Source organism: Diabrotica virgifera, chromosome 7, assembly GCF_917563875.1.
Source record: "Diabrotica virgifera virgifera chromosome 7, PGI_DIABVI_V3a".
NCBI classification, from domain to species: Eukaryota; Metazoa; Arthropoda; class Insecta; order Coleoptera; family Chrysomelidae; genus Diabrotica; species Diabrotica virgifera.
Genome location: NC_065449.1, coordinates 109,618,082 through 109,645,304, shown reverse-complemented (window position 1 = coordinate 109,645,304; position 27,223 = coordinate 109,618,082). Strand labels below are relative to the sequence as shown.

General features: G+C 32.1%; 1 protein-coding gene across 1 annotated transcript in view; it reads right to left on the bottom strand.

Annotated features, from left to right (window-relative positions):
• Positions 1-25,500, bottom strand: part of LOC126888815 (uncharacterized) — a 52,374-nt gene extending 26,874 nt beyond the window's left edge. The window contains exons 1-2 of the mRNA XM_050657214.1: positions 25,379-25,500; positions 3,165-4,000 (exon numbers count right to left, since the gene is read on the bottom strand). Coding sequence (XP_050513171.1) covers positions 3,165-4,000; positions 25,379-25,386 — 844 coding nt within the window. The 5' untranslated portion in view covers positions 25,387-25,500. The remainder of the gene's footprint in view (positions 1-3,164; positions 4,001-25,378) is intronic.
• Between the last annotated feature and the right edge of the window lie 1,723 nt (positions 25,501-27,223).

The following is a 27,223-nucleotide window of genomic DNA, read 5'->3' as shown; positions in this document are numbered from 1 at the left end:
GCTTAGCAACAATGTTATTACACCAATCTTCTTGAAGACTGAAGCTGTAACATACCAAGAAAATCACTAAAATCGGACAATAGGTTTAGGAAATACAAGACATCAAAAATGTCTCATTTTTAAGGTGGTGCGTTAATTTTGATGCTTAGTGTATATGGACCCCATATATAAAAATAATTTTCCCATGTTTTCTCTAAATTCATTATTTTTCCGGAGGTAACTTATCCGGCTTTTCACCGGTTATTACTTTAAAAAGGAAAAACCGGTTATAACCGGGACAAAAAACAACCAGAAAAACCGCCTATTGTGGAGCAAAAAGAGCGGTTTTTAGGTTATATACAGTCAGCGCCAACATACTAGACACATAGGAACATTGAGCTATTACAGTCCTGGACATTTCACTTGCTGCAATGTTTATTTTTATGTCTAGTGACGTTTAGAACGTCAGATTAACATGACAGGGATGAAAGTCACTTCTGAGAACGGAACTTACCTCCCCGTGTGACTAGTACGGTGACCCTTACTGTATAACCAGTAGGTTCTTCTCATCCCTAGTCCAGCTTGGATTCTTCACGTTGTTTTTATTCTTCACGAACGCATTTGGAAGTCGCGGACAAGGAGCAGTCCTGATGAGGACTCGATTCAGTCTTTGATGAGAATTTCAAGACGTGTCGGTCGCGACTCGATCATGAACATCTTTTATTAGCTTTTCCCTCTGCCTAAATTTTTTAATTGACAATCGAAACAACTGTTTAAAACGTATTTCGTCTCTACATAATCTGTCGAATAATGTGTAAAATTCGCCTTCTAATTGCCGGGAGAGATTAACTGGATGTACACAGTAATTTTTTTTGCCTTTTCTTTATTCCTTTTTTGTGTTTAATATAGAAATTTTACGTAGACTGCGACGATTCCGCGACTGTTTTTAATCTTCACGAACGCATTTGGAAGTCGCGGACAAGGCGCAGTCCTGATGAGGACTCGATTCAGTCTTTGATGAGAATTTCAAGACGTGTCGGTCGCGACTCGATCATGAACTTCTTTTATCAGCTTTTCCCTCTGCCGAAACTGCCTAATTGACAATCGAAACAACTGTTTAAAACGTATTTCGTCTCTACATAATCTGTCGAATAATGTGTAAAATTCGCCTTCTAATTGCCGGGAGAGATTAATTGGATATACACAGTAATTTTTTTTTGCCTTTTTTTATTCCCTTTCTTTGTGGTTTATATAGAAATTTTACGTAGACTGCGACGATTCCGAGACTGCCAGGTGCGAATACTTAAGTACAAGACTGGTACTCCGTTTTCGCCTTTAAAGTCAGACAAACAATTCACATCAAGTAATTTTCTTAATATTTAAAAACAATAGTTTGTTTCCCACCCACCTCCTCAAGATATATCCTACTTTTTCGATTTGTAATGAAGTTGAAAACAACTAGACAGTACCCTAGTATAAATGAGCCCTTAGTATGCATTTATTTTACGATATTTTGAACCGTCATTGTTTATACCCTCTGGGCCAAAATTAACCGCCCACCTTAAAAATGGGTCATTTTTGATGTCTCATATATTTTCTAAACCAGTTGTCCGATTTAAGAGATCTTTTAATATGTTATTATTTATACTTATTATACCTTATTTTTTACCAATATTGCTGTAATAACAATGTTGCTAAACAAGAAAAATTTTCATTGTATAACGGGTGTACGAATCAAACTGTCTTTTTTTTTAAGTTCGCATCATCCTGTGGAATATTCTGGCATTTGTAAAATACTGAAATTAAAACCCAACTATAGCCTCATGTTTTCTCAACATTTTTTTTGATTCATTCCCTTATGTTGGATAATAACAAAGTTGAACAACTAGCCATGTTTTCCATGAATACTGGGTGTTTTTAAATAAGTATGGCATACTTTAAGGGTCAATTCTGCATGAAGAAATATTGACAGTTGCTTTGTACGTATGTATGCAAATGCTTCGTTTCCGATATAAAGGGTGTTGAAATTTTTGTTACAAACTGACGATTTATTTATTGCTTTAAAACCGGTTGAGATATGCAAATGAAATTTGGTAGATTTTAAGACGTAGTTATTGCACATTTTTGACGTACAGCTTAGAATTTAATATTCACCATTGGCGCGCATACAGGTAATAAGTTAGTTTATATTACCTGTATGCGCGCCAATGGTGAATATTAATTTTTTAATTGTATGTCAAAAAATGTGCAATAACTACGTCTTAAAATCTACTAAATTTCATTTGCATATCCCAGCCGGTTTTAAAGCAATAAATAAATCGTTAGTTTGTAAAACAAATTTCAACACCCTCTATATCGGAAACGAAGAATTTGCGGACATACGTTTATAAAACAAACTGTCATTATTTTTTCGTAAAGAATTACCTCATAGTTTTCCATACTTATAAAAACACTCTGTATTGATGAAAAACATGGCTAGTTGGTAAAGTACTTATCTTCTTTATTGTTCAATGTAAGCGAATGAATCAAAAAATATAGTGTTGAAAAAAGATGAGGCTATAGTTTGGATTTAATTTCAATATTTTAGAAATGCTAGAATATTCCACAGGGTGAAGCGAACTTTGAAAAAAAAACAAAGTTTGATTCATACACCCGGCATACACTGAAAATTTACCTCTTTGGCAACAGTGTTATTACAGCGTTATTTTTAAAGGATAAGGCTATAGCATGTTAAAAATATCACTTAAATCGGACAACAGGTTTAGGAAATATGAGACATAAAAAAAGACCCATTTTTAAGGTGGGCGATTAATTTTGGCGTAGAGGGTATATCTTTTCAAACCTTAAATGGGTAATATTGGCACTGTTTAAGATCTACTTGTAGAATTATTTTAGTCAAAATAAAGCTTTTAATTTAATAAATCAGATTGTATGCCTGAATTTTATTCCTACAGCCTATTTGAAATGAAGTGACATATTCAACCCATTCATCATTTACTTGAAAATAGTTTACTGCAGCAAGAGTACTGATAGCTTTAGACCCTTAATATTCTCATCAACAAATAAAAATAAGATGCAGAAAATGACAAACGAATAATGCGATAGACAAGACAAAGAAAATCAAAGACTGTATTTAAATGTATGTACTTAGTTGTAACACGTTAATATTAAAAAAATAATATTACCTTTTTGTTTGTAGCCTTTCCAAACGAACGAACAATTGTCAAAGTGGTGATTATCAGTTGGCCAGCAATCCTTCTGGATTTCCTCTATATGTTTACCTGTTAACACTGGTATTACATTGGGAAACGTATTGTCACCAACTTTATTGTATCCTATCATTTCAACGGCACCAATTTGTTTCAAATAATTTACTGTCTTTGGCATCTGTCTATGAAAATTTAATCTCGAAATGGCATCTAGGCCTATCACTAAAATATTTAAATTAGAATCGTCTTCTATCAGATCTTTTTTTACGTGTGACATATTTTTTGTAGGAACAAAAACAAACATATCAGTATAAATATCACGATTATTGTAGCTGCACGTAACTTTTATAAACTCTTCTTTTATTTCAGTTTTATTAACAAATATTTGGCAGACTTTACTGTAGCTTATTTTATTGTCTGCAGCATCATCAGCAGGATCTTCTCTCCAGAATGTTTTGTAACAACATGTCAGATTATTTATATTGGTTACATTATAGAAAGGTAAAAAATCTTCTATAATTTTGATAGAATCTCTATCTGACTCAAATAACGCTGGTGTACCATTATTACAAACATGTGTGCCTGGTTGCTCTAAATAATCCAAAATATTTTTATCAAAAGGCTGAAAATATGGTATTTTACAACCAGGAGTATTTATCGTAAAGACTCCTAAATCGAGTTTTTTCTCTACTATTGCTAAGTTTTCGCCAATCTCGATTCGAGAAAATATATTATCTTGTTGATATACACATACCAATATTGTAATACATATTAACACAAGTATAAAATACTTGAAGTCCACCTGTTTCCCTCTGAAAAAGAGAAACAAATAGTTAAAATTATAAAATAAGATTGGTAAATATAAATAATTAATGTTCCTAAAAGTTTCGTAACAACTTGATATTCGTTTGATTGCTTGATACACAGTCTGGAGAAAATGTAACTAACATAGAACGTGGCAAAACGGCCCTCACGGCATTTTTTTTTCTGATGATACCAGTATTACTTGGAGCAACTCAACTATTGCAACTTTTCATGCAACTATAACTTCTGATCTGCTTACGATAAAAGGCTGGTCTGACTCTAATTTCCTTTATTTTTTAACGTGGATAAGACAGTCGCATTATCTTATAAAGGTGCTCTTCAACCCTTGTTTCTTAACCCGGGAGCAGTCGCGCTCACTTCTGTCACGTAAGCAGTCGCGCAATGAGAAAATATTTAACAATCCGAATTTAAATACGAATTTAAAACAAATTTTTATTTTATAAGATTTTTATTTACTTGTTATGTTAAAAATATCTATTTCTAATAATTTTAAAGCTGATTGGTCCTCACCAAAACCATAAATTAAACAAAAAAAATAAAAAAGAATTAAAAAAAATTTCCACGCATTACTACAATCTTCCTCGAGGCACTTGCGAGCGGAAAGTTATGTTACAAAATTTTTCATCAAGTTATCAGGGAAAAGGATAAAATGTTTTTTCTAACGGCGCGACTGCTCCCGGGTTAATATTAGCCAAATCACTACCTTTGATTCTGTAGAATTTCTTGGTATTTTTTTAGACAACAACCTCAAATGGTCCCTTCGTATCGAATTTTTAAGTAAGAAACGCGCCTCAGCTTGCTATGCTATAAGATCTGTTTCGAAGGAAATCAATTTAGCATCTTCTAAAATAATATATTTTTCTTTTTTCGAGTCCCATCTTTGATATAGTCTTTGTGTTTGGGGTTTTAGTATAGCTGCCAATCTGATTTTATTTTTAAATTACACAAAAGAGCAATAAGATACCTGTTTGACCTCAGAAGAACAACAGATTGCAGAAGTTACTTCAAAGATCACGGAATATTAACCCTTCAATCTTTAAATGAAGTATTCAAGATTTCCTTCAATCTTTATATATTTTAGAAACTGTTTGCATAATTCGTAAATACCTACATGTCTTTTCAGCAAGGCCTCATCATGACTGCTCCACCAGAAATTCAACCCTTTGATGTCTATTTACCGATCCGGTCCACTGAGTTAATAAAGAAATCTAGGTACATTATCTTTCGCAAAGAAAAATATACAACCATCTCGAAAACTATACAACTATCAATCTTCCTTTACAACTTAAATCTGCAACATCTCTCCTTAGTTCCGTAAAATGACAAAAGCCTATTAGATTCTATCTAAAGAACATAATATTCAGTAGAATAGTTTTTTAATGACTAAGTAACGAAGAAACTTCTGTAATGTACAAGTAACTAAACATAGTTTCAAAAGTTATTCATCACCTAAAATTATGCTCATTTTCATACTTGTTTTTTTCATGAACGGATTCAGCTAACTGTTTTTAGTATTATTTTAGATTTTTCTTTGGTATTTACAAAGTTGAAGAAAGGTTTGCTCAAACTTCTTTTTTGAACTTATACCGGGCGGAAGAAAAGAAATGGTTTTCTTAAGTTAAGTTTGAGACACCCTGTAGGGAGGACAAGGTACAAGTGTGAGCATCGAAATCGTAATATCGTAGGTCCGGAATAAGAATGACGTAACTGCAAAAAGCCAAATTTCCCAGGAGAGAGCTAAAAAAACTATTTTTAAATATTTACAATTAATCCATGTGGTGAGACCGCTCCCGTCTGGAAAAATTTCTGATTCGGTTTCTTTGTGGATTCCTATTCAAAAATGTCCCCTTTAAACAAATCTGAAGGGTGCCGGGCGGAATTTTTGGGCAGAAATTGTTTAAACAATTTTTTTAAACAAATACAAAAAATCACGTTTTTTTGTTCAGAAACATATATTTTTAAGTTTTGTCGGTCATTCTGAACAAGAAAGGTATCTTGTAAATTTTCTCAAAAGTTGATAGTTTTCGAGTTATAGGCGATTTAAAATCTGAAAAATGCGAAAATACGCATTTTCGAGGCTTAAAAACTCATATTCCAATTAGTATTTTTGAGGTTGCCAGATACTTAAATTGAAGACTAAGTATTCACCTTCCAGATTCTGAAGAGTGATCGCGTCTAACTTTAATTTCTACCGTTGTTTTTTAATTGTTAAATATGCGTGTTTATCCGATTTTTTTGCCGGTGCGGCGCGCTCCGTTTTCATCCTCTCCTAAAAATCTCCTATTTTCATCCGAAAAATATTTTTTTAGATTCCTTGGGACATTCTAAATAAAACAAGTTTCTTAACATTTTTCTCAAAAGTTAATAGTTCTACAGTTATAAGCGATTTAAAATCAGAAAATGCGTTTTTTGTAATTTTTCGGATTTTAAATCGCTTATAACTTAAAAACTATTAACTTTTGAGAAAAATGTCAAGAAACTTATTTTATTTAGAATGCCTCAAAGAATCTAGGAAAAATATTTTTCGGATGGTAATAGGAGATATTTGAAATGGAGCGCCGCCGCACCGGTGAAAAGATCGGATAAACACGCATATTTAACAATTAAAAAACAACGGTATAAATTAAAGTTAGACGCAATAACTCTTCAGAATCTTGAAGCTGAATGTTAGTCTTCAATCTATGTATCTGGCAGCCTCAAAAATACTAATTTAAATATGAGTTTTTAAGCCTCGAAAATGCGTATTTTCGAATTTTTCAGATTTTAAATCGCCTTTAACTCCAAAACTATTAATTTTTGAGAAAAATTACAAGATACCTTTCTTGTTTAGGTTGACCCAAAAAATCTAAAAATATATGTTGCAGAGCAAAAAAACATGATCTTTTGTATTTATTTAAAAAAATTGTTTAAACAATTTCTGCCCAAAAATTCCGCCCGGCACCCTTCAGATTTGTTTAAATGGGACATTTTTGAATAGGAATTCACAAAGAAACCGAATCAGAAATTTTTTTCAGACAGGAGCGGTCTCACCACATCGTCCAGAAGCATCGGTATGGCGTTTATTCTTACAATGATGGCTTTTATTTTTATCCCTATTGGTTCGAATTTCATTATCTTAATTTAATCCCCCCATTTTAACCGTATCTGCAGTTGCGTCATTCTTGATCTTAAAATTTTTGTATGCCGTTTAATCTTACAGCGATGGCTTTTATTTTCATCACTATTGGTCCTAATTTCATTATATTAATCTAGTCTCCCATTTTTCAACCCTATTTACAGTTGCGTCATTATTCATCTGAAACAAGGTCTAAAATGGTGCATATTTTAATAAAGACGCAACTAACCTGTAGTGGTTCAGCACATAGTTACGGTTCTGTCGCTTTTGTATCATCTGTATACAGTATTTTAAAAGTTAATTCCGCAATAAACAGGAATTGACAAAATTTGCAGTTACGTCATTCTTCTTCCGGACCGGCGATATAGTCTTATGTCTTGTGAACATTTTGTTTTGTGAATGTCCCTGATTTCTTTAAAAACAAAAAAATCGACGATTTTATTCTTTAACATGAGTGTTTTAACTAAAAAAAAAGTTTGAAATACATCGAAATTATGTTATAGCCTAATATTTTGTGAACATTTGATTTTTTTTTTTTAGTTTCTCTGACATGTTTAACAATAAATAAATTAGACGGTTTTAATCTTAAATATGTGTTTTAACTGACGATAACCAATACGTAAGGAGGCCATGCCTTATCATACACTAAGATGAAATTATTTCCTATATATACTGCGAAAGGAACAAAGTGTTTACAGAAAGTTCTCTGTGCAATATACCTCTCGCTCTTTATAGTCCAGGGTAATAAGGTTTTTCCCATGACACTCGAGCAGCCAGGGTACTGAAGCGTTTTTTCGACAGGTAATACCTATAAGAGCAAATTGTAACTATTTCCTGCGTAGGATCTGGCGGCCATTTTTATTTATAAACAATTAAGTGTCAAAAATGGCATTTTTCCCCTTTTTTTTTCAAATCAATGAAACACAGTGAAACTTATGGTTTTTTTAATATAAATATCTTTAAGATTATGGAAAAATCTTTAAAATGACGTATTACAAAGTTTGATATACTCATTTATTGTTCATATAATTGCGAAAAAAGGTCGGAATTGCAAAAAAAAATTAATTTCGCAATATCTATTGTAAAAATTAGTGTACAGCTTTGAAATTTTTGTCATATAAGGATTCTTTGGTGCTTAATATGTGATAAGAATTTCAAAGCGATTTATTCAATTGTTTAAAGTTTATTTAAATTAAATAAAATAAATTTCGACCACGAGTCAGGATTCTGTTAACCGAGATACTATAGTATCAAGCGGCGCCGCTAGGAGGAGCTTCTCCAACAATGCGTCTCAGAATACTTTAAGAACACTTGGTCATTTTGTACTCTAAACCGAGTAAAGCATGAAAAAGAAAAAGAAAATAATCGTTTTCGTTTTGATTCAATTCGAGTCTCTTGCCATCCTCTGACACGGTGTTTCTGGATCTTTATCCTTTATCAAAGAGGCTATTGCAAGTAGACTGAATTGAATCAACTCGAGACGAAGAAGAACTGCATCTATTAAAATATCTGCAGTATATTGTGGTTAGACTGTCCTCTAACGGGGAATGACAAAATAAATAAAATAAATTTCGACCACGAGTCAGGATTCTGTTAACCGAGATACTATAGTATCAAGCGGCGCCGCTAGGAGGAGCTTCTCCAACAATGCGTCTCAGAATACTTTAAGAACACTTGGTCATTTTGTACTCTAAACCGAGTAAAGCATGAAAAAGAAAAAGAAAATAATCGTTTTCGTTTTGATTCAATTCGAGTCTCTTGCCATCCTCTGACACGGTGTTTCTGGATCTTTATCCTTTATCAAAGAGGCTATTGCAAGTAGACTGAATTGAATCAACTCGAGACGAAGAAGAACTGCATCTATTAAAATATCTGCAGTATATTGTGGTTAGACGGTCCTCTAACGGGGAATGACAAAATAAATAAAATAAATTTCGACCACGAGTCAGGATTCTGTTAACCGAGATACTATAGTATCAAGCGGCGCCGCTAGGAGGAGCTTCTCCAACAATGCGTCTCAGAATACTTTAAGAACACTTGGTCATTTTGTACTCTAAACCGAGTAAAGCATGAAAAAGAAAAAGAAAATAATCGTTTTCGTTTTGATTCAATTCGAGTCTAACCACAGTTAAGATATTATTCGAGACAGTCTAACCACAATATACTGCAGATATTTTAATAGATGCAGTTCTTCTTCGTCTCGAGTTGATTCAATTCAGTCTACTTGCAATAGCCTCTTTGATAAAGGATAAAGATCCAGAAACACCGTGTCAGAGGATGGCAAGAGACTCGAATTGAATCAAAACGAAAACGATTATTTTCTTTTTCTTTTTCATGCTTTACTCGGTTTAGAGTAAAAAATGACCAAGTGTTCTTAAAGTATTCTGAGAGGCATTGTTGGAGAAGCTCCTCCTAGCGGCGCCGCTTGATACTATAGTATCTCGGTTAACAGAATCCTGACTCGTGGTCGAAATTTATTTTATTTATTTTGTCATTTCCCGTTAGAGGACAGTCTAACCACAATATACTGCAGATATTTTAATAGATGCAGTTCTTCTTCGTCTCGAGTTGATTCAATTCAGTCTACTTGCAATAGCCTCTTTGATAAAGGATAAAGATCCAGAAACACCGTGTCAGAGGATGGCAAGAGACTCGAATTGAATCAAAACGAAAACGATTATTTTCTTTTTCTTTTTCATGCTTTACTCGGTTTAGAGTACAAAATGACCAAGTGTTCTTAAAGTATTCTGAGACGCATTGTTGGAGAAGCTCCTCCTAGCGGCGCCGCTTGATACTATAGTATCTCGGTTAACAGAATCCTGACTCGTGGTCGAAATTTATTTTATTTATTTTGTCATTCCCCGTTAGAGGACCGTCTAACCACAATATACTGCAGATATTTTAATAGATGCAGTTCTTCTTCGTCTCGAGTTGATTTAATTCAGTCTACTTGCAATAGCCTCTTTGATAAAGGATAAAGATCCAGAAACACCGTGTCAGAGGATGGCAAGAGACTCGAATTGAATCAAAACGAAAACGATTATTTTCTTTTTCTTTTTCATGCTTTACTCGGTTTAGAGTACAAAATGACCAAGTGTTCTTAAAGTATTCTGAGACGCATTGTTGGAGAAGCTCCTCCTAGCGGCGCCGCTTGATACTATAGTATCTCGGTTAACAGAATCCTGACTTGTGGTCGAAATTTATTTTATTTATTTTGTCATTCCCCGTTAGAGGACAGTCTAACCACAATATACTGCAGATATTTTAATAGATGCAGTTCTTCTTCGTCTCGAGTTGATTCAATTCAGTCTACTTGCAATAGCCTCTTTGATAAAGGATAAAGATCCAGAAACACCGTGTCAGAGGATGGCAAGAGACTCGAATTGAATCAAAACGAAAACGATTATTTTCTTTTTCTTTATTTAAATTGTTTATCCCAGAGAGCATTTTTTTGCAATAACATAAGTCAGAAAAAAATGACGTTACAACCATTCCACAGGTGTCAAATGAAAAAGCATGAGCTATATATTCAACTTCGTTTAAAAAAAGCGAATAAAAAATGCATTTATTAGTAATAAATAATTATGCAAAAGTATCGTAAATCTTTCCTTATAAACTTTTTATTTTGTTATATAAGAAATTATATATATTTATTACAATTTTTTATCAATTATGATATAAATAACATTACTTGGTAGTTGTGCACTTAAAACAGGGTAAAAAAGTTATTTTTTTTGGAAAAAGTTATCCAAAAAGTTTATAAGGAAATATTTACGGTACTTTTGCATAATTATTTATTACTAATAAATGCATTTTTATTCGCTTTTTTTAAACCAAGTTGAAAATATATTTCATGCTCTTCCATTTGACACCTGTGGAATGGTTCTAACGTCATTTTTTTCTGACTTATGTTATTGCAAAAAAAATGCTCTCTGGGATAAACAATTCGAATAAAATTTAAACAATTAAATAAATCGCTTTGAAATTTTTATCACATATTAAGCACCAAAGAACCCTCATTTGACAAAAATTTCAAACCTGTACACTAATTTTTACAACAGTTATTGCGAAAATATATTTTTTTGCAATTCCGACCTTTTTTCGCAATTATATTAGCAATAAATGAGTATATCAAACTTTGTACTATGTCATTTTAAAGCTTTTTCCATAATCTCAAAGATATTTGTAATAAAAAAATCATAAGTTTCACTGTTTTCCATTGATTTGAAAAAAAAAAGGAAAAATGCCATTATTTGACAGTTAATTGTTTATAAATAAAAATGGCCGCCAGATCCTACGCAGGAAATAGTTACAGTTTGTTCCTATAGGTATTACCTGTCGAAAAAACGCTTCAGTACCCTGGCTGCTGAACTGTCACGAACAGGGTATATTTTTGTCTTATTACCCTGGCCTATTAAATAGTCTCCACGTAGACACCAAATCCGTACTTACTCTCAAGAAAATTCCACCCCAAAACGTCACAGAGTCTATATTAAACAATAATATCGTGTCTCGTATGTTGCGCTGTGCATTTGTGCATACCGTTCACTTGGTCGACAACTAAATTCATGAGGTATCGACCAGAATTGTTAGCGTTATGTGCCTTTCTGTTTTTAAGGTTTATTAACTGTTATTTTTTTAAAATCAATGGAAAAGTCCAATAGTTGGCTGTATACCATAGTTTAAAAAACTCATACAGAAGTAAAAACTTCAAGTTGTATACTGGTATAAAATCGTTTATTAAAAAACTTTATAAAATGTCGTGCAAAACTTTTCGTTCTAATTCAGAACATCTTCTAGAATGAAGTATTTCCACGTTAGATTAACACGTTCGCACCTAACGTATTACCACTAGACGTTCCTCAGAAACGGATATGAGTTTTTAGGTAAAAAAAGGAATATTGGATTAAAACTCGGACACATGGATTAGTATATAGATATTTAAACTTTTTTTTTGTTTACCTAGCCTGTCAGTATACTGGTAGTCAGGATATAATTGTACGTGTTTAACTATATACTGAATACCAGTATACTGGCAGGCTAATCTAGATAAAATAAACAACAATAATCGCTTTATAATTGGGAAAAAAATTGGTCATAATTTTTTTTATTACAAAAAAAACATAAGTATCATCCTAAAAAACTATAATAAATAAATTTATTGTTTGCCTTGTGTATGGAACAATTTGTAGCAAGGAACTATGCATAGTCCTGGTGAGTCGGGGCAGCTGGGACAATAATAACGCGACCTTTTTCGGGCATTTTGCTTAGTGCAATATCGGCACCGTAACATACCACTTTTATTTTTTTCCGTGACCGGAACTTGTTCTGGGTAATGCATGTTGTTTGCAGTGGCTTGTACCTGAATAGCCTTGTTATTGTCGATAAGGTCCATTACTATGCTCTCACGAAATTGTAAAAAGGAAGTTTTCTTATTCGATGCTCTCTTGTAGATGTAAAAGCTGTTCCAAATGCATATGTCTAATAGATGGAAAAACAATTTTCGATACCACCGAAGAGTTTTTCTTGGTACCGAGTAATATGACAACATCTGGTCTGCTCGATCTATCCCAGACATGTGCTTATTTTAGTCAAGCACACAATCGGGTTCAGTCATAACGTGCTTATGCTTTGTGCTGATCATTCTGACATCACGATTATCTTTCCATTTGGTAACCAATACGGGCCCTTTACGTTTCCATACAGCATCTCCTTTCTTTAGCTTCTTTTTTAACATGTCCTTAGGGTTTCCATTTCTGTCTTCTCGTAGAGTTCCAACAACGTGTGTTTTTTCCTTGAATAGGGTTTCCGCCAAATCTACGCTATTGTAGAAATTATCCATGTATAAAACATGACTTTTTCCGAAATAATCCTTCGTCAACTCTTTGACAATATCCGCCGTTTTCAATGTACCTCTTCCGGTATATACAATAATATTTAATATATATCCATCGTGTGTAGTGAGTTCGTATAGTTTAATCCCATACTTGTGACGTTTGCTGGCTATGTATTGTCGAAAGATGAGACGACCACGCCACAAGATCATGGCCTCATCAATGGAGAGCTCTCTATTAGGGTATAGACAATTTTGTATATTTTTTAGAACTGCGTCCAAAATAGTCCAAATCTCGTAAAGACGGTCCTCAGTATTAACATCAGTATGGTCTACGAATCGTAGCATTTTTAAAATCCCTAGAAATCTATCGCTGGCCATAGTTCTTCCAAAAATAGGGTGGTAGTAAATACTTTTCCTGCTCCACTGTTTGGCAAGGGAGGGAAATTTTACGATGCCTCCCAAAACACACAAACCTAGGAATTTTTTGATTTCCTCATTATAAACTTCTTTCCATACACTTCTTTTTCGTTGTTGAAGTGTTGTAGATGTGAATACAGTGGGTCGTCTATTAGTTTCACATACAATTGTGTTGATTATATCGTTGTCGAAAAGCACATTAAAATAATCTATGGGTTTTGCATTGGCCGGAAGATTTACATTGATAGACGGCATTCCAGTAAAATCAAATTCTGTTACATCTTCTTCTACTTCACCCCAACCATAATGTTCATCTGAAATGTATTTTGTAAATTTTTTCTGTGTCATAGTGGGATTTGTTGTCTTATTATGGCAAATATTCGGTACATCTGTTAGATCAAACTGTTGTTCATCCCCAGATTCACTTTGATCGGACTCTGTATCTTCAGAACTATTCACACTAGTTTCGCTAAGATAAGTTTTATCAACTATAGAATCATCGTCAGAAAAATCATCTTCGGACTCACTAGAATTTTCTGGGACATCATCGGAACATTCTGCCTCTATTTTATTTGCTTCAATCTGCAATTCTTGTTCTGTTAACGGGCGATTACTAACATACTTTGAAAATCTAGGTTTTTTCATACCACTTGGGCTAAAACAAAAAGAAAACAATTAGTAATGCACAAACTATTGAACCACTCTGTATATAACTTTATTTTTCATCTAAATATTGTAATACTTTTAAGAACAATAATTAAAACATTTCAATATTATTTATTCGTTCAAGAAACATTAAAATGTTTATAATGGGACAATAAAAAAAATCTTGTAACTAAATAAAGTGAACAAAATTTAAGAATGCTAAATTTAACTGAAGATTGAGAGGTTTATGTTCATAGAACGAACTACATTTAAAGTAATTTAAAGAAAAGTAATAATAAAATGATCGAAAGTGGAATTAGTTGCACATTGTGCTTTTATTTAATGAGTAACTAAATAACACTAAAATATTACACCAAAATTATTTTGTTTTATTGCTAGCACTATTATGACCTATTCTATAAATGATATTCAATATTTCTTACCCTGGAATATTTGTATTATCCATATTTCATCAATAAAATTCACCAATATCACCATATAACCTTAAAATTTTCACGTGTTCTAAATGTGTCGATAATATTGTTTAGGAACGAACTACCAGTATACTGGCAAAGATTACAATATTAGAGACTACATACATATACGGCGTCTACATCTCGTTTCTTTACTCCTGGTCTGTGTGAATATATAAAGCATTGAAATTAGTAGAGTTGTGAGCCAGTAAAGTGGTAGTCAGTATATTACGGAAAACTCGAACTACCAGTATAGTGGTAGTCAGGTGCGAACGTGTTAAGGCAAAAAGGTTAAAATTGTGAAATGTCTCAAATGTTTCGCATTTTTATTGTGTATCTCTAAATATTTCAGTTTAAACCATTTTGTTTTATTACTTTACTCTTTTACTATTAATAATCTACTTAAACTTAACATGTGTCACCTTAAATAGGTTAAAATTTATAATTTGCTTCTGATTTATTTTAGTTACGGATTTAGATTTGGTTGATGCTTTACTATAGTAATATGTACATCATGGTTATCCATTGGTGTGGAGCATATACGACTTAATGTCTTTTCCATTTTTCTTTAAGGGCATGCAGAATCACCCTCGTTTTATGAATGTGCTATTTCCAAAAATATATGTGTAAGTAATATTAGTGTTAAATTTTTCACTACATAGAAGTACGTAGCAAAAACTATTCTATATTTATTTTGTCCACCGCAACTATCAAAAAGGAAAAAAGGTCCGTAAATCCTTTTTTAACTTTTATTTCGATAAATTGACTTATGAGATGCACCATATTTTTGAATAATTTTTAAATTAAGCATACGTGCCACAAAGTTGTAACTCGTTTAAAAACCTTGTTAATCGTCAAGTATAAAGAAAGTAAATATTTAACATAGGGAGTATCCAGTGTCACCGCCATTTTCAAGCTAAAATGGCACACGTCAGTTAAAACACAACTTTTTTCAATGGAGTATTAGCGAAAGTATTGAAAATTAAACGTCGTTAATGTCGTTTATATTGGTGTGTGCGCAATTTTTTGCTGAATTCGCCTGTGTTGAAATCTGAAAAAAGGTCTAACTTGAGTTACAACCTTGTTCGATGGGTGTGTCGAATTTATCTATATTTGGGGTTCACATGCAGCAGCTTAAACTTATTAGTTCCTATGTATTTTATTTTGTTGTCTGTTCAATTAGTAATTTATACAGGGTGTCCAGAAACTCTCCCGACAAACGAAAATTGGAGATTCTTTAGATAATTTTAGGACAATTTAACCCAATTCACTTAGTCCGAAGATGCTTCCTAAAGGAGCTAGAGCTCTTTGAAGATGGCTTCATCGAATTAGTTTTTCTTAAATATCTGCAGAACGCTTCTATTTAGAAAAATGAAAACTGGTACGCTTATTTAGTTTTCAGAGATAAAGCGATTCAAAATAAAGCATCAATTATGAATTTATAGTACCGGTCATAGGCGCCCGTTTTGGGTAGAGCAACAGTTATTTTATCGCATAACTTTTTTGTCTTTAACTTTCAACCATTTCTGACACTGGATTATTAAATTGTGAGTTATTCTAGTACTAAAAGTTATCCTTGCTTTAAGTAGGATGCACCGTGTTCTGTAAAAATTGATTTTAAAAGTTTTAGTTTTTCAAATCTGAAAAAAATTTGAAATAAATTCAAAAATACACGGTGCATTTTACCGACTTAATGGAAGAGTATCTTTTAGTACTAGAATACCTCATAATTTAATCAGCAAGTGTCAAAAACGCTTAAAAATTAAAGACAAAAAATTCTATTCGACATAAAATTACTACGAAAAAACAATGCCAGCTCCCGTACTAATACTATATTGTGTCAAAATTAGAAATCGATATAAAGTGAGCCGAGATATCACGAATAAAATATAAAATTTTATTAAAATTATAAAAGAAAATGTTTCGCCTTTTTCTTATTTATGTTCCCCAACTAGGGGAGTCAATATAGAACGAAAAGTTGCATTGTTTCGGAAAAATTTTTGTACAACTATTTTTGTTAGTTTATATGCACTCACTGGCACAAAATTCCGCCACTAAAAATTTTTGATTAAGTATGACAATTTATAACTTTACTATTTTTTACTCTGATTTTCAAGATTCTTGCATCAGTTTGTAGGTAAATCTATTGAAATTGTATTGACATTGATATGTAAAGACAAACGCTGTAAAATTAACAACACAAAACAAAATTAAATTCTTCTTCTTCATGTGCCTTGTCCGTTACGGACGTTGGCTATCATCATAGCAATTTTAATTTAGTTTGCGGCGTTCCTGAATAACTCGATCGATGTTAGTCCAAAGCATTGGCGTAAGTTTTGAAGCCATGAGTGTCTTATTCTTCCGGGTCCGCGTTTGCTTTCTAGCGTAGTATATGATATTTATCATGTCTCATAATATGACTGAGGTATTCAAGTTTCCGTTTCTTAATTGTAAAAGAGATTTCTTTTTGTTTTCCCATTCGGCGCAGTACCTCTACGTTGATCGTTGATGATGTGAGTCGTCCAGGATATTTTGAAGATACGTCCTCCAGTTTCTCATTAATGTTTCCGTCAGTGTCCATGCCTCTGCGCCATATAGCAAGACTGGAAATACATAGCACTTTAGCAGCCGTATTTTTAGTGGGAGAGATATGTCGGAATGGGTGAATATATATTTCATGTTGTTAAATGTTGCTCTGGCCTTTTCAATTCTAGATCGTATTTCGGTTGTTTGATTCCATTTTGAGTTGACGACTGTTTCAAGGTATATATACGAGTCAACGTGTTCAATTAGTTGGTTTCTTATTTTTAATTGTCTGGCAGACGTTTGAGTTTTACTGACCAGCATCCACTTTGTTTTATTTATGTTGAGGTTAAGTCCTCTTTCTTCACTCTCTCTATATCCACCTCTCGCAACGACTGCTCGCAACCTGTTTGGCATCGAATAAATAAGATGCTTTATCCTTACCGGGGGAATAGCCCAATATTCCTCTACCAGGGCCATAACTGTACCAAATCTTCTGGAGGCCTAGGATATTGGCGAATAGCTATTTTCAATTCATTCCATAAATGCTCGATAGGATTGAGATCTGGGCTGCATGCGGGCCCATTCCAATCTTAACAATCCAGATATTTATGTTTATGAGTCAATCAGTGTTTTTATTGACAAAAAATTGTGCAGCTCTTACAAGAAAAAATATATTTGGTTAATTCCAAAAACAAAATTTTAGGGATACCTCTAGGATAATACGTAAAGACTATGAAACAAAATCAGCTCTTCAATTCAGCCCCGTTTAATGCCATCTAAGCAAAGTTTTTTTGTTACCGGTATAATAACAAATGATATAAATATAATGTACATACAAACTGATACAAGATCGTGAAAATCGAAGTACAAGAATAAATTTATAAATTGTCAAACATCAATAATTTTAAGTGGCGGAATTTTGTACCGGTGAGTGTATATGTTAAAGTATAAAGTTCTACTCACAGATTTAGCCGCTATTTGTTTACTAATTGTTTAAACAACAAAATTTGTTTTGTTTGACTAATTTTAAAAATATTGTTGAATTCATCATTTTACTTTGATCAAAAATGTTTCTATTATATTTTTGATTATGCTGAATCCGAATGTGACATTACAACTTAAAAATGCAAAAAAAGCTCTTCTACAGTAGTATCTCTGCGTAACTAATAACCATATGGGAAACTTTTTTATCAATTTTACGAAAAAAAGTTATGCTTCATAAAATGCTCTACATGGTCTAAAATCTAAAACTCAATCATCAGATATCAATTTTTATCAATTTTATACGAGGTATGTCAAAAAAATTAATTTCGTTCAAGAGTAAAGTACCTTTAAATTTCAGAATATCGAAAATTGTTATTATGAAAAGTTGTTTGGAATTAAAAACTGATTTAATATATAATTACATATTTCTAATTAAAAAAAAAATAAGTGCAGATTTTTCTCAAGTAACGGATATAACCAATATCATTTTATTACAATAATTATGATAACTATTTTATTATCAATTTTACGAAAAAAAGGTTTTTTTCATAAATTATCTACCTGAATCAGATAACATTTTTTTTCGTTTGTAGTTAAATGTATTTAAGGTAACTTACACAGAAAAAGTTTTGATTACTTTGTACAAACATTTTTTGAACTGATATTTTTCGGTTTTTGTATTACGTTTTTTTTATCTTTCTTAATTTCTTTAAAAAGAAGTTGTTTATTTCATTTCTAAAATACAATAGGTATTGTAATAAATAAATTTTTTCAAACTTGATTAATACCCTCTTAAAGTGGTAATAATTCTGTAAAACAACGAAATTTTCAAAAATTTCATTTTTTTGACACATCGTGTCATTTGAATTAATTTTTGACATTTTTTGAATAAAACATCGTTTAGTGAGATGTTTGAAAGGCAAGTTGTGCAAATTTGAGAATTTTAAAGGTACAATTGTATTAGTTACACATTTTTAAATCTTTTTTAAACACAATTCATGTAAGTCTCATTTTCCGGCCACACCGTTCTTATGCCCATATATTTTATTTCTTTTTAATATGACTATAAGCTAGTTTTATTGTTCTTCTTTCATCTCCAATTCGTAAAATTTAATTTGATTAATTAGTTAAAGAATTATATTAAAATAACTCAATCGTGCGCTTCGCCGAACGTTACTATTCAGTGCACAAATGTTTGTGAGAAGGGTGACTTTAGCGTTATAAATAAAAAATTATAGAAACTATAGATTTAATTTTAGAAAAATCTTTTCTAAAATTTTAGAAAACGTTTCTTACTGAAATTACAAAAAATTCTATCTTGTTTGATTTTTTCCGTAATCAAAAACTTTATTGACTCCCCTACACTTCAATCAAACGATTTGAATTAGAAAAGGTGTGCATATTTTCTTACTAATATTTTAGTACCAAATTTGCACGGTAGCGAGAGTAATAGGTTTATCGAAAACTAAAGCACGTTTTGTAAGTTCGCGGCACGCTTTTTCAGGAAACACACACACACTAGAGAAAACACGGAAGTCACACTGCAAATCTCCTTGAAATCCCCTAATAAATATTGTTGTCGATAACCTTGACTGATGTCTTTACATAAGGGCGATAAAAAATAATGTCAATATTACTCTCAGTAACTCATAAACGGGTACAAGTCAAATATATTATTTATGATATGTAGAGCTCGGGAAATATGCACTTAAAAAACCCTAAAATATGCATGCAAATATGCACAAAATACAGTTGAAATATGCACTAAACAGGCGTTTACAGGCTGTGACAGGAAAATACAGCATATTTTATATGTTCGTTCATGGGTATTCTTTCATTTTTCCTACTGTAGCTTAAGTAATAAAAAATATTTATTGAAATTTCTATAACCAACATCATTAGATACCTATATTCATTTATTCTTTAATATGTATCATCATTCTTTATTATTTATGATTACAGTTAAAACTATATAATTAATAAATGTTTTTCTAAATTTTCTACAGAAAAACTGAGCCGTATATCTAATACACTCGAACCCGCTTATTGGAATAGCCTTCGTGCCAAGCAAAAGTATTCCTATAACCGGCATATTCCAATAACCGATCACTGGTGGCTAGTAGAAACGTTTCGGGACCTAAAAATTATATTCCTTAAAGCGGGATATTCCTATAAGAGGTATTCTAATAAGCGGGATCGACTGTAGTAATAATTGTTTATACAAGGAAAAACTTCTTTCTACTTCACATGAAGTTAAAGAAACAAACTTAAAATATTGTATAATTGAGGGTTCTACCTATAAAATTAAATTATCTTCACATTTCCCAATCTTAAGAATATTATTAAATTTATTTGAATTATTTTTTGATATAACTCATTTTTTTTTAAAACCGTGCAAAATTTTTGATACAATTTGTTGATTTCACCAAGGTGTTTAATTTCAATATTTCAATACTTTGGTCTAAAGTCTAAAATCTAAATAAATGTTTCGCTTTTCTAATTGTGTAACTGGATCAGCAATATTTACAAAATCCACACATTTTTTTATAAAGCCTGAGTTATCTACATTGAAACTACAAACGACTCTCCCTAATTTCCTCAAAATTATCAGTTATGAAATTTACAGAATTTAAACATGTCCCCATACAGTTATCATAGGTTCAGGTAGTAAGGACACATTAGGTAAACGATCTTTATACACCTGTACTCGCAGAAGGACTTTTAAAAATATGTTTTTATAAAAATAAAAATGTATACCATTTTTATTCATTCAGTTGCGGTGCGAAACCAAAACTGTCTTAATTTTTACTCAGATCATAGAGTGCAGCCAGCACTCTTATCGACGATCTCACCTCTTGCTAGAGGTTCATCAGAGACTGCATAGGCTGCATTTCTCTGGCCCAGGTAAAAATCTTCGACATATCCATCTCCCACCGCAACTGACGAGATGGTAGTAGGTGCCTAGCGGCATCTGCTAAATAAAAGACTAAGTTTTTCAACCTAATAAAAATATTTGTAAATTAAATATTTCAAAAAGATTTTTAATTGAAAAACTTTATTGGCCCATTTCCTGGTAAAAACCTCCAAGGCTTCTACAATATGCAAGCCAAATGGATGCTGCAGTGAAGACTAAAGGGAAGGAATTCTACACTATGCAATTCACAACCCCCGTCTGCAGCGTGGTAAAGTTCCAACGGAAAATGGACCTAGTTACTCTATAGGAGTAATACTAATATAAAAATAAAAATGTATACTATTTTTATTCATTCAGTTGCGGTGCGAAACCAAAACTGTCTTAATTTTTACTCAGATCAGAGAGTGCAGCCAGCACTCTTATCGACGATTTCACCTCTTGTTAGAGGTTCATCAGAGACTGCATAGGCTGCATTTCTCTGGCCCAGGTAAAAATCTTCGACATATCCATCTCCCACCGCAACTGACGAGATGGTAGTAGGTGCCTAGCGGCATCTGCTAAATAAAAGAATCAGTTTTTCAACCTAATAAAAATATTTGTAAATTAAATATTTCTAAAAGATCTTTAATTGAAAAACTTTATTGGCCCATTTATATTTTAAAAATTTTATTAGGTTGAAAAACTTAGTCTTTTATTTAGCAGATGCCGCTAGGCACCTACTACCATCTCGTCAGTTGCGGTGGGAGATGGATATGTCGAAGATTTTTACCTGGGCCAGAGAAATGCAGCCTATGCAGTCTCTGATGAACCTCTAACAAGAGGTGAAATCGTCGATAAGAGTGCTGGCTGCACTCTCTGATCTGAGTAAAAATTAAGACAGTTTTGGTATCGCACCGCAACTGAATGAATAAAAATGGTATACATTTTTATTTTTATATTAGTATTACTCCTATAGAGTAACTAGGTCCATTTTCCGTTGGAACTTTACCACGCTGCAGACGGGGGTTGTGAATTGCATAGTGTAGAATTCCTTCCCTTTAGTCTTCACTGCAGCATCCATTTGGCTTGCATATTGTAGAAGCCTTGGAGGTTGTCACCAGGAAATGGGCCAATAAAGTTTTTCAATTAAAAATCTTTTAGAAATATTTAATTTACAAATATTTTTATTAGGTTGAAAAACTTAGTCTTATATTTTTATATTGTTTTATATCTTATATCTTATGTTTTTATATTTAATACAAGGATATTGACCATTGGAAATCCTACTCTTAGAGTTTCTGCTAATCTATTTAAAGCGTGCGATAGACAAGTAACAAATTTGAAAAAAACAATTTTTACATGTTGTCCACCTTTGGTCATATGGCGCGCAGCATCACTTAAAAATAATAAAATATTTTCTTAAAGAACAAAATGGTTAAAAAAAAAATAAAATGTGACTGCACATTGTAGAGTCCCCTTCGTCTCCTTTATTCGTCGTCTCCTTGCCTTATAAATGGTAAAATGCAGATATTAACGATATTACCAGAAAGTGGTTTCACCAGAATTTTCAGATTTGTTGTTTAGATCTGAGATTTCTCATTTCTCTTTAAAAATTTTTCTGTTGGTATCGTTTGAGGTAAAGAAAGTCTGGAAATATGCAATTTTAACAAATGCATATGCACTTATAAAATTTATCCAAAATATGCAAATATGCACTTAATATGCATTTTCACGAGCTCTAATGATATGTATAATTAAATATAATATTGAAATTTCTTTTTCCAAGAACGTTCTTGGATGGGGCTAAGATACAATATGTATAAATTATAAAAAAAATTAAATAGTTACCATGGCAAAGAACCCCTCCATGGTGTTGTATAGAAGTGAAGGAAAAATGTGAAGAAAAAAAGGCTTAGCTAAAATATATATCAACCAAGACACAAGATGCACACCTTGAGTACAAGACAATAGAAAAACAAAACACGAATTTGTAAGAAAAATAAAAAAAAAACGATCACTGGGAACGTTTTTCCAAAGAAATGAAACATGATTTTTATCGCCGCAAAAGGAAATATTTATGATTATAAAAGGTTAAAAAATGGAGAATACATTATTATCTAGAGACTATCTAAAAAACTCTTTACTAAGGAAAACTAGAGAATGGAGATAGGACTACTCTATAGATTTTAACATAGGAGCAAAGGAATTTAATATGAAAATCTCTACTCAGAAACAATAGAATTGATGGCATCAGTATTGAACAAGTAATGGAAATAAAATAACTTATAATTACGTCTAGCTATGGAAACCTGGCAAAGTGAGAGATCAAGTACAAAAAGCATAACTACTGACAGTGTGCCTTAATAACACTACCTTCCGAAACCTATTTAAAGAAGTCAAACATTTATAAATTCTTTATCCTTTTTCGTAGTCGAACCCTTCTCCTTTATTCGGGCTTGGGACTGGCAACCCGCTACTGAGCTACTCAGTTCACCCAACAGCGGATAGGCGGAGTAGCCAACAGAAACCAAGAGGATACTGAGAACATCATAAATGAGAACATTAAGGTCAATAACTGGGAAAACACTGAGGGACAGAATACCGAACGACAGAATAAAAGATCTCTGTAACATACAAGATATAGGTATGAAAGACAGAGACGACGAGAGTGGAATCAGCATGTGACGAGAATGGACAGCAAGCGAATAGCCCATATAGCCAGGGATTCGAAGCCAACAGGAAAGAGACCAATAGGAAGGCCCATTAAAAGGTGGCGAGATAGCTGGCAGTCAACATCACAGCTACGAATACAAGCTCAAAATCGGTAACGAACAGGAAAAGAGGCCTATTATAAGAAGAAGAAGAAGAAGAAGAAGAAACATTTATAAAGCTAATGTAAGACCAATAATGATACAGGCATCAAAAATAAGATACAGCCAAAACACCAAGACTACTGGAAACGGCAGAAATGAGAGGAGTGAGAACAATTACAGACAATACGCCATAATAGTAGAAGGAAATGTAACGTACAGTGTATAGACTAATGGGCACTAAATAGAAAAAAATAAGAGACTAATCATCAATCGTCACAAGAAGTATCACACGAGCCCACAAAAGATGGAGTGACAAACTTACATAGAGGTATCAATCCGCAAATAACAAGCAGAATTGCTTATGAGGAGAAATATGAAGAGGCCATTGAAATCTAATATTGAAAAAAGTAAATAAAAATGAAAAATTACAACCAAATGAGACCACTTTTATATGATGATATCTACTTATATACTTAAAACTTAAAGACAACAAATGACGGAATGCTAGGTGTAGTTAGTGTTATAATATGGTTGAAACATGGACATCAAAAGCAAAACCAATTAACGGTTTTGAGGCATTTGAGATGTGGTTTCACAAAAAGATTTTTAGCATCTGATACAGGGCTAATGCTAGGAGAAAATTATTGACCACAATAAGAGGCACATAAAAAACGTGTCTGTGGTACGTACAGAGAAGAGAAAAATACCACCTACAACATCTGATACGTATGGGCAAAATCAAAGATTTACGGGTAATTTGAGGAAAACAACATCCATGGCTCCAAATCATTCGAGAATGGGACAGAGGTTTAAATCTCTTTTGCCCAAACGAAGAAATTCTCAACCCGCGATAATTTCCTTTTAGCATTTTATTTTTAGGGCCCAATTAAGCAAAACTGATAATTAAAATTATTTCCGCCCTGCCCCCCTTCCACATAATATGCTGCCTAATGTGTGACATTTTATAAAATTTATTGCAAAGAAACCAGAAAGTATTAGTGCCTAAAACTTGTGAATAATTAAACTTAAATAACATAGTAATAAGTCACTTGAATAGGTTTTCATATAAAATTTTTATTAGAATAGTAACAGTGAATAAACCGAGTTTACAGCTTTTGTTGATGGCTTGAAAAACGCGCACACTTACAGAACAAGAAAATAAATCAACATAACTTAATACTTTGAAACCGATTAAATCAAACAAAAACAGCTAGCTGTATAGAGAAAGAAGAGCTGAGTGTGACAATCAAAGTTTGAACTATAGAAAAAGCCCGCAATATTTAAAAAATCAATTATAAAGTCATGTATCTTGTGAGATACATTGGGCAAAAGAGGGTTAAGAATGGCTGAACAGAACTTTCCAATAATATGGTATAAAATAAAACAAGTTCTGCTATAAATAGGCATTGACAACGTCAGGGAGAACGGACAAGATACTTGAAAAAAAAAATAGTAATTTAATATAAAGACTACTTTAACATAAAAATTGTGTACAAAAATGATGTTCATATTTCAGAAATTTTATAAATCCAGACGCCATTCAAACTTATCATATTATCAGATCAAAAAATCAATAATTTATAAAACACCAATACCTACTTCATTATTATAAAGACACATTATTTGTATACTTCAGAAAAAAAAATGCTTTAAAATTACTTACAATAACATTTTAGAAATATCAAATTAATTTCAGGGTATGTTTCTTTTCGCTTCTACATCGTCCACTGCACAATTTTGACTGTATACTAATCTTCACCATCGTAGGTACCGATAAGATTAACCGCTACCAAGTTGTAGATAAAAAGACAGATTTATTTAATTCTTTGATAAAAACATTATCTTTTTTTATCTGAAACCCTTATTACCAATCCGACGTTCGTATTGATTGTACTTGATATAGAAGGTTCACAAATATAGCCCTTTCATGGAAGTAGTGTTTATAGATCTGTTGTATATCGTAAAATACAATGTAGGTACGTCGGTCGAGCATGAAAAGCAACCAGTTGAAAAATTGACTTTGAGTGAAAAAGTTCTTATGTTCTAATAATATTAGCAAAATATTGTTAGTTTGTTTTTGTTATATATGTTATTATAACATTGTTATGTTTTGTTATATATATATATATATATATATATATTTTTATTGTTATTTTGGAATGTATATTGGAATGTATATTTTTATTGTTTTTTGTGTCTGAAAAACGTATTGTTTTTTCAAAATTCATTATGATAGCAAGAGTTCATAAGTAGTTCTCCATTTTCATTTTTGATGTCTTCAATGAATCGTTGCTTTAGTTTTTTCTAAATGACAATTTTTAAAGAAGGGTGTAAGCGGAGTTTCTTCTGTGTTATCGCTATCAGAATTTCACGGACCCAATAACAAAAGCATATATATATATATATATATATATATATATATATATATATATATATATATATATATATAAAAAAGGAAGAAAGAGGAAAAAAGAGGAAATTTAATCTTTGCAGATAAGTTAAATAGTAAACTCTTAAATATTGGGGAAACCTGCAAGAAAGACTCTAATGAGTATCAATTGTTTCGCCGAACGTTTTCGCCAAAGAGAATTAATTTGGCTTCTTCAGGGCTGAAACAGAAGAAATTATAATTAGCTACCATATATTACCTATTAAAAAACACTGGAGATCTTACCGTAACTTAGAATTGTAGAGTTAGGATGTTATAAAAAACTTAGCTAGTAACAACATAGTGGTTTTTTTTTGTTACTGTTAGAAAAAAGTTACTGTTAAAAATGTATGGTAGCTGTGAACTTGAGACGCAAAAGTGTACCCAAGGGTAACCGAAAAAACCCAATGCAACTACATTTTGAAGGAATTAATTCTTTGAGTTGTCGGCAATAACTAAATTTTTGATTGTTAAAAAGTTCACATGTGAGGTTCTGTTTTGCCAGAACGCATGCGCTGACATGTCAAAGTAGTTCTTATGATTCTTTATAATGTCGTTAAGGTTCATTGTTGTAACAAGATGAAATTAATTACCAGTTTAGGGTAATATTATTATTTAGATTTTTCTTATTAAAAAATTGTTTTATATATTATATTGTTCATGTGATGTTATTCTAATATCTTATTGAGATGTATATAAGAAAAGCAAGGGAATGTTATCTTTTTTTAAAAATTAATGAAATTTATTATTTAAGTAGGTTAGTTATTAATGGATAAATCAGTCAAGTTGGTTCTCTGTGATGTTACATTTTTCTTGGTATCGGATTTAAGTAAGAAGTGGTATATATTGCTTAGATTCTTAATGTCACTCTTAACATTGATGGAAAAATCGTTAAGGAAAATATATGACATTTCAATGAACTCTCTTTTAGATTTATTGTTCTCACGGTGGAGAATTGTAGTGTTATTATAGTCCATGAGATGACCAGTGGAATGTACATGTTTGGCTAAAGCACAACGGTCTGGGTGAAGTCGAGAATCACTTTTGTGTAGTGTGATACGTGATTTCAATAATTGAGAG